The 9,659-nt window shown below is 38.8% G+C and overlaps 1 protein-coding gene across 1 annotated transcript; it reads right to left on the reverse strand.

Annotated features, from left to right (window-relative positions):
* Nucleotides 1-230: 230 nt before the first annotated feature.
* Nucleotides 231-8,743, reverse strand: LOC137257777 (adenine phosphoribosyltransferase-like). Its single transcript, XM_067795203.1, has 4 exons — nucleotides 8,637-8,743; nucleotides 4,169-4,406; nucleotides 3,515-3,593; nucleotides 231-2,735 (listed from the first exon to the last, which is right to left on the reverse strand). Exons 1-4 carry the CDS (start codon nucleotides 8,717-8,719, stop codon nucleotides 2,599-2,601), a joined length of 537 nt encoding a protein of 178 aa, XP_067651304.1. The 5' UTR covers nucleotides 8,720-8,743; the 3' UTR covers nucleotides 231-2,598.
* Nucleotides 8,744-9,659: the final 916 nt, after the last annotated feature.

Consider the following 9,659-nt stretch of genomic DNA (forward strand, 5'->3'; position numbering starts at 1 on the left):
CAAATAAACAGTGTTACATTTGACCGCTTTCTGAATGGCATTGTGTATCCATTGTTTTGAATTGTATCTATGCACTGGCTCCAATCCCAAAAGATATGAAAACATATGACTATATCACTTATTTGATAGGATAAATTATATTCACATGTTGAGGTCCACTGCAGTCTTGTACGACTCTAATAGATCACCACATGTACAACCTGTGGATATCAAAAACAAGACACCACCACCTTTATTCTCAATTGTTTATTCGATGTCTAGTTATATAAATATAGTAACAAAGTAAAATGTTTTCCTCTCACACCAGTATAAATCCATGAGACACATCCATATAAAATCTACATGACATTGAGCCATGGGTGACATTGTGGGAGATACTTCAAAGGAAAATCTTCCATGTCATACAGACACCCATCAATTTATAACATTTAATACTACACATTATTCTTAATGAAATAATCGTTTCACAATAAACACACATTTACCTCTCTGTATCGCTACTTCATATCTAAACTTGGCACACATCTGTCCTGCGGCCAGCTTTGACTGATATATCTCACAAACTTCACTGTATATAAATGACATTAAGTTCATTAAAAAGGATTACTGTATAATCAATATGTTGCAAAAAAGTGAGTTGGGTATTATGCATCTTTGGGCAATATCATGGTGGGAGACCCAGAAATGGGCTTCACACGTTGGAAATGGAACCTGAGTCTTCAGCATGACGAGTGAATGCATTAACCACAAGGGTACCCCAACTTCAACTGTGCAAAAATGACAACTTTCTAAATTCACTTTCTGAAAATGGACTCATGACAACACAACTTTCTTGAGGTTACTAAAAGTATCAAAGCAAACAGAAAAGGACAGGTGTTGGAGCAAGCTATGACTGAACCAATTTCTACTGTTGAGAAAACTTATGTTAAATATATTTTATTATAACACATACATGGCATGAGGAAGTTTTGCCCTGAACTGCTCTAGTTACAGAACAAAGATACTGTCTCCCACTGAATTCCATTCACAGATGTATTTGATACAAGAAACGGTAGTTTATAGTATTTGTCATGTCTGTGCTGCAGAGACGGAGGTCTGACATTACATTCATCAGCTGTATGTATATTCACATGCTTGGTTATACTGTGAGCAGAACAACATATCAACAATGTAATTTGGAATTTGAAAATGTGTGAGGACAGAAAGCACCTGTTAGTTTAATTTCTTCTAACAACTTGGAATGTTTGATACACACAGTTTTTTGGATTCCTCACAATTACTGTTTCACCAATCTCTAATACTGAGCAGATGAGCCATCTTGAAGTACAATGTAATCAAGGGTACAATGCAACATGGCAGGAAGGTAATGAGGGCAGCTTCATGACAGCAGCTCATGATGAGGTAGCTAAAGAACTGAACTATCTCAGGACTAAGAACTGTTGCTTTTCATAATCTTTCAACAAAGTATGGATGTGTGATATACGGCTACAAAACAAACTTTGGATGTTTGCTCTTTTGATATGTAAATGAGTATGAAAGAGTCACATTACTACCCTTCACAAGTTTACACTCACTTGAAATGTTCACCAAGTTATGAATAAATATATGGTTAAAATGAAGATGAAAGTCTCCACCAGCTTGTGGGAACCAACTGCAAACATTATGCAGATAAACTGTGTGATCATCACGCATCAAACTGCTGAAAGCATGTGCCAATATCATGCATGTCAACAGCTGGGTTTCGGTGGAAAGTTTTGTCAAGAATTCACCCAATTTTCAATGAATTTGATCATTGATTGATCTCTGACAACAGGTTTTTCAATGTTATGAATTTGTTTTACATGAGTTCAAATAGTTGCTTTAAACAGTATGGGATATGTTGCAAGTTCTAGTTCAGACCAGTTGACTGAAGTAAGTGCATCTATATTACTCACTCTAACATCCCTAATGTGCATGCAGTCCGATATACAGAGGACACTAAATGACCTTCCCTGAGACATCATTAATAACAATTTTTATCGAACAAGTTAATGTTTTGGTATCAAACGTGCTAAAGTGAGCTTGATACTAAATCTTTTAATGAGTTATATTAAAATGGTATTTCATGGAAGTGAGGTTAGTATTCTGTTTATTTCTCTCCAAGACAAGTTCATACAAAATTGATAGTGTGATGCCACAGCTTTTGGCCAGTCATGCAAAGTCTAACAAAAATGTGGCAGATGTATTAGCATTGTCATGTCATACGTCTGGCATTATGTGATGTTATTACACAATGTGTAATAACAGTGCAGATTTATTAAAAGTGAGCCCATTTCCCCGCCGTGATATTGCTGGAATATTGCTAAAAGCGGCGTAAAACTTAACTCACTCACTCACTATTAAAAGTGATATCTTCAAGGGATGAGGAATGAATATCCATATTCCATGAAAACTCTGATTGTGGAATATCAACTGCAGACCATTCAAGACACCTGCATCTACAGAACTCAATCTTCCATCTAAAATGCTGCTGTATAACTAAAATATTGCTGAGTGTACAAACCCATGCATTCAGTTGCATCTAAATGGAAGCGGAAGAGGCTCTGTTCTATGAAGCATCTAATATTCTATGAGGGATTTTATGGGTTTGTTGGACTTATCGCGTCCTTTCAGATCAACAAGTTCAATGACAACAAGACCTCCAAGAACATCTGCCTTGACCGTTTCCATCAATTCAATGGCTGCCTTCATTGTACCTGAAACGAATGATACAGCTTTCAGTTTCTATTAAAGGAAACCAGAAGAATCACGCTTATCATAAAAGATGACATTTTTGTCATCCCAAACTGTTCCACAGCAGATATTGCTTCTGTGAGATCACACAATATTTATTAGGCAATATCGTTTTGGCAGCAGATTTTGTACAATGCTGATGACATAGGTTCGAGTTTGTAGTGCTTATGAAATGTAACAGACAAAACCAACCCTGTAAAATATTCTTCATGCAAACAAGTGTTCAAAAGCCGTTTGACTTCGACTATCAGAAAACCTGATCGATTGCTTAGTCATTTAGTCATTGTGACCAGTCTTTGATTATTCCACTGAATTGGACCACCACTAGTAAATACACATGCGCCATGTGTCTACTTTAATACCTTTGTAAACACGATAATTAACATATTGAAGTAAATCGTAAGGAAGCCAGTAATATTTTGAAGGTTTAGATTACAGCCTGTGATAAATGTGTGCAGATGAATATACATGCTGCATGTCCAGAACCATCTATAAAATTCTCACAAACTGTGACGCAGAAAGTGTATGCACATGCCATCTCTGTATGTGTGTGTGCTTGCAGTGTGTGTGCTTGCAGTGTGTGCTTGTCATGTGTATTTGTGTGTTTGCTCATATGCATGCCATGTGTGTCTGTGTGTGCATGCATGTGCCATTTCTGTATGCATCTCTGTATCACATTTCTGTGGGGACAAATAATTTACAATTTTTGATTTAAAGAATCTCAGAATGACCTTGACCTTACCTCCTGTTGCCAAGAGGTCATCAACAATCACAACCTTTTGTTCAGGCTTGATGGAATCTCGCTGAACCTCAAAACAGTCCTGTAAAACAACAGCAATCTTCCAAAACAACATCAAGACAATCCCGCAAAACAGCAGAAATCTTCCAAACCCACATAAAACCTGTCCTGCAAACAACAGCAATCATTCATAACTCCTTCAATAAAACTGGTATTTCACAGAAGCGACTACAGTATTCTGTTTATTTACTCTCCAACATAAATTGATAGAAATTGTCTAGTGTGATGACTCTCAGCTTCCGTAAGTCAACCAAGTCTACTACTACCACTGAGATAGAGGCATTAGCATTGTGACGTAACTGATGCATTATGACGTCATACGTTTAGCAGCATTTCACTAGTGTAATATAGCAGTAAAATTATTACACTGCAGTATCTTCCATGGGTGAGTAATAAAGGTAATTTATTTAAAGGGTTGATAAATTTCTAAGAGGCTGGTAGATCCAATATCTTTCTAACAGAATTAAGGAGTATACAGGGATGGTACATTCTATAAAGAATGGTAACTTTCTAATATGGCTGGCAACTTTCTTACAGGGCACGCCGAGCTGATATGCCAGACAACTAGCTAAGAGGTCCAGAATATTTCTAACATACCTCGCCATATTCTAGTTTATATGTCACTTTCTCCGTCAGCCCTGGCAGCTTTCCCTTCTTTCTGATTGGCACAAAACCAATGTTGAGGTTCTGAGCCAGAATTGGTCCAAACAAAAAACCTCTGGATTCAAGGCCAACAACAATCTCAACTCCTGGACACTGTGACTGAAGATATTCTGTCATGATGTCCAGAAGCTGTTTGAATACGGGTGGATTTCTTAGAACAGGAAATATATCTCTGGAAGTAAACAGATCATTTGGCATGAGGGGTTGTAGCAAGGATCTGTTGCTCAAAACTACAGTCAACAATAAACCAAGTCAAAGGGCACAACTATGAGAAGTAACAAATGGCCACCAATGCAACATCCAGTCAGGTGTGTGAGTGCGTGCGTGAGTGAGTATGTGAGTGCGTGAGTTAGTATGTGAGTGCGAGAGTGCGTGAGTGAGCTAAATCCTCCATTACAGCAGGATATTTACGACAAAACTGTTTTGATATCTGTCAGTGGAGTATCATTAGCCATGTTCTGTAATGATTGTAACATAGAGTGGTGGATATGTATACACTCTGTCTCTGAATTCTTTCTGTGAACTCAGGCCACTTTGGTTATTAAAAGGGACAATTAGTAAAGTTTTGCTTTCTTCAAAGGGATTCATTATATCAACTTATATAAGAACTTGCTTACCATCACTTAAAGCTAACATCTGCCTTTTATCCACACTAGCGGCTGTGTGAATTTTATACATATGTTCACTTCAACTCATATCACACTTTAGCGTTTTCTACACCATGATGATCAGGTCTGAACTGAGCTTCACCATGTCCCAAGATATGACATAACACACTGGATTTGTCCGGTTGGTGACTTGGTTAATACACTGCATTGTGAACACTGATATACAGAGCCTTGAACACGTGAGTAAAAATGATGTTGTGACTTTGTTCCATCAGTTCAACATTTCCATGCTTGTATTCCGTTCCTCAATTTGATGCAAACAGCATTTGCTTATTTATCATCAGTCTGATGTACATCGTCTGCCGGTGTAAACACTTTGTCTTAAGACAGACCAAGCACGTATTCCAGTAGTACTAATGCCATCTGTATTGGTCTTGCTAGATCTACATGCACTGTTTTGGTATCTATATGGCAGAGACATCTCATATTATTTCCAATATTTCTGAAACTAAAGGACAATCTAAAATCATACTTTTTCTTGTTGCATAATAGAGTAGAGAGAGTTTCAGCACTCTTACAGTGTTCAGAGCAAGGCTGTTCTGGGTAACCCAGATACCAAGGACAGGTAGGTAATGACTCTGAACCATGTCTGAATACCTGGAACTGTTATGATCATGTGACTAATACATTAAACAATGTAAAACAATGTATGTATGTTGTTCTTTCAAGATTAAGATACTGAAAAAGTAAAAATTTTAGCCTCAGAGCTGAAGAATATATTGCCATTTACACAAACATGCTGTCAGGAAATAACATATCAGGGCAGGGCAGGGCAGGGCAGGGCAGGAAACCTTGTGGCCACCATTTCAAAAGCATGTATTACAACACTAATATAACTTCAAAATCATCTGCCCCATACAGAATAAACCTTGTACATCCTCCTCTAAAATAGTGAAATCCATGATGAAGCATGAGTGATTATTACATCATGTACTTTGATTATGTCATGATTCATCATTACACACTGATCAGCTTGACATTGTGCATATATACTTTTACTTATGCTTAATTTGTATTGGCTCTTTGGCTCTCAAGACAATAAAGTATAATAAACTATAATAAAGTATAGTAAAGTATATTTTATTTTATCAATCATAGGGGGTGGGGCAGCTGGGTAGAAAATTTTGACACGTCCCAGCCTTAGTTTAGCGGTCGATACGTTTATTAACCTTAATTCTACAGGTACACGAGTAGTTAGACAATGGGGTTTCTATTACATCTTCTTCTGAGACTTATGTAGGGGATCTAAGCGTCTCAGCCCCCAGTAACAAGACTATTTTAATACGACTAGCTCGCTGACAGTCACAGTGACCTGTTCAGCTATGTATGAAAATGTGTGTGCTGTAGTGTCTGCCTCTTTGTCAAGCTTGATCTGCATTCAAGATCGCTCACTATGAAGGATTTAGTAGTACTGTTTCTCACTGAAAGATTTCATTCGATGGCTTCGACTTGTCTTTTAATCGAAGAGTCGATTGACTTTGTTGTTGATCGCCAACAGCATTTGTGGTAAGCGTGCCACCCATTCTGTTGCTCTTTTTTTTTTTGTTGACCATCTCTAGGGCATACTGACGTCTGAACAAACGCTAGGAGTCAACTTTGTGTGCAGACTCTTTCAGTGTTGTCATAACCCCTAGTGTACAGTACACAACCCTGTGCACTTAAAAGAACCCACGAATCCGTTGGTATATGACCACATGGTGGCCACATGAACACGTGCATACACCTAGTTGCGGGTAAAGCAACGTGCAGTAAACTTGGACAAAGTGCTGTGACTATGTGTCCCAGTCCACCCAGCTGTTAATTGGGTACCTCGTTAGGATGAGAGAGCCACAATAAACTCGGTGTGCCTAGTGGCAGCAAGAGTTGTATACACCCCAGGGAGTTGAGATTGAAATACAATGTGCTGTTGAGATTGACATCCGCTGATCGAGGGAAAAATACCAGCGCCTTGAGCATGCACTAGTGCGTGGATATGTGCGCTATATAAATATCCAATCTATCTATCTATCTATCTAGGCTAAAGTCCTGTTAAATATTTCAATGGTGGCTTGGCTTTGGTGAGCCCCTACCAGGCTTTGCTACCATGACACAGCTCCCATGAAGTCGGGATCGGGATCGTCTTGTAATTGGGATGGCTGCTGGTAAATTCCACCGGCAATGGCATTCTTGATGTATGTATGCTCAAGTCAAAACCAGATGAATCGTTCAGTCGGATGGGGCCGGTGCAACTAAACCCTTTTGATGTCTTCAACATACATATTTTCCACATCATCTTCCAGATATTGGGGCTGCTTGACGTATTGGATTTTGAAAGGAATTCTACCGGCACATGTAAAGTTTGAGCGATCATCTCTCCATTCCTTACATTCAGTAACATAGGACGGTGTAAGTATGATATCTCTTTTAAACAAAGCATCACCAGCTCTTCTTTCACAGGAAGATCATCACTTCATGGAATCACCCACCCATGATTCGCTCCTACTGGTATATTTGCCAATGTTGAATTCATTGCAAATCTGTTTGTACGTACGCCGTTCGTACAGACTGTTTAATGCTTCCAAAAAAGTTCGTCCTGCGGAAGCGGGGAAGTGATTTCTTTGAGGATGCATCTGATCTGGAAGTACATGTGAAAATAAAACACGGACCAACTCTTGTCGTTCATCATCAGGCCACACCTTGTCATCAGGATAAAACCCAGTCCAAACCCTGTTGCTAAGCTAGGATACCATCTTTCTTTTTGCCTAGCAAAGTCTTCTAGTGTCAACACCAGGTAAGCAAGCGGCCATCCATGGCCGCGTTACTAAGCTCCATCGCCATCTTTGTTTCACCTAGCAACGCCTTCCAGTGTTAAGCCAGTGTTCACAAGTAAGCAAGTGGCCATGGATTGCCGCTGTTATTAGGCCACCATCTTTGTTTCGCCTTGCACCGCCTTCCTGTGTCAGGTTGAACTGCAAAAGCTTCAGCCGTTACCCCGTCTTGAATCTGCATCGCCTGATTACAAGTCCTGCCATCACTCCACCGAGATGCTGATCATACAGTGCTTGGGTCTAGGCTGGGTCTGTTTTTAAGCTGGTATCGGAAGCGTGTCTAGACAAACACAAATCAATTCACTAGTAAATAGTTATGATCATTCAGGTTTTGAGCCAAACTAGTTCAGTGATATATGCACTGTCTGTCTTTTCAGTGCAGCACAAAGCTTTTTTGTTATACGCTTCAGCGCACAGGTTGTGCATACATAGCAGATGAGGTCACTGTGACTGTAAGCCAGCTAGTCGTATTCATATTGCTTGTTACTAGGTGGCTGGGATATTTAGATCTCCTAAATAAGACATAGAAGGGGGTTGTAATAGAAGCTCATTGTCTAGCTAGTACACGTGTAGTTAAACTTAATAAAGCAGCTTTGGGTTCGAGAACCTTATTTTATGTTAAAATTTTGGTAACTTGTAAAATTTACCTAGTTCATATGAATAAACTCGTATTTCAGCCAAGGCCTACATCGAGCACTCCTAATCATGTCCGGTATGGTATATGGTCAACAAGGAGTCAATAAATAATACATAATATACATACTTAACCCAACCTGAACAGGGCCCCACATAACGGCATGTTCTTACTTATTCCTTCAACTTGTGGTAATCATGTGGCACACTAAATATCCACATTAAATGACAATGACACTCGTGATAAAATACTGCAAAGGGGGGTAGCTTTCCTCGTCATTAAACACTTCGTACCTGAATAAAATACCTGGCTTCGGGAAGTCAGGGTGTGCTCCAATAGCCGCTTTCACGTTCTCAATCCTCTTGTCCTCTGCCATGTTGCTCTGTCCACTCCTACAGTCTGTTTCAATATAGCAGGGGCCTTATCAAACTTCAGTGGCGATCTTATCTGTATTAGTAGTCATCCACGTGTATGAAATGAAAATTAATTAGCACAGTGACAAACCTTGATGGTGCAAATGCACCGAATGCTTACTAATGTATCTGTGTTGAAGAAAATAAAATTGCTGGAGGATGTCGGTAAAGTTTTCAAAATCTGTACGTCGGTACAGCAGGATGGGGGGTGATGGTAAATGCCTGTAGCGGCGAAAAATATTGTCTTAGTTTTGTGAGTTTAATTATAAAAGATATAAAATATATAAGTAAAAGTATATAACGGTCCCCGGGGATACAAACATTGTTTGTGTTGTATCATTACTAATTTACCTGCCCTACTGCAAAAAGTTCCAGGACTGTTCAAGATGACGCACCGATGCAGTTTTATTCAGTTTATATTTTCAAAGAAATATATGTTCACCATATTTTTCACCTTGATGTAATATGAATTACTGATTATTTTCTGTCTTCTCTTGGAGCTTTAATAGTTTGTAGTTCATGGTTAGATTGTTATATGGTTTACTGAACAAATGTTCGACTTGAATTAAAACGTGTTCAAAACATTACATTAAAAAGTACATGCTTTCGTGACCTGTCCAACATAGCCTATGCCCAGACTGAGTTGATCAATACAATCATGAAAAGTAAAGGAAGTTATGCAGGTAATATTTTGATAGGCGGTCAATTACAAGTGGATTTAGAAACATGAATTAAGACACATGCAAGCACTTTTAAACAAAAACGAATATTTGCAAAACATGCAGTCCCCAAAGTTATAAGTTATATATATTGGCTCAGCATACACATGGATTCCGTGATGGCACTTATTCGCAATACCATTATTCTGAAGGTACTCGTTCCACCAGTTCGCGAGTATTGCAG

Source organism: Haliotis asinina, chromosome 12, assembly GCF_037392515.1.
Source record: "Haliotis asinina isolate JCU_RB_2024 chromosome 12, JCU_Hal_asi_v2, whole genome shotgun sequence".
Classification (NCBI taxonomy): domain Eukaryota; kingdom Metazoa; phylum Mollusca; class Gastropoda; order Lepetellida; family Haliotidae; genus Haliotis; species Haliotis asinina.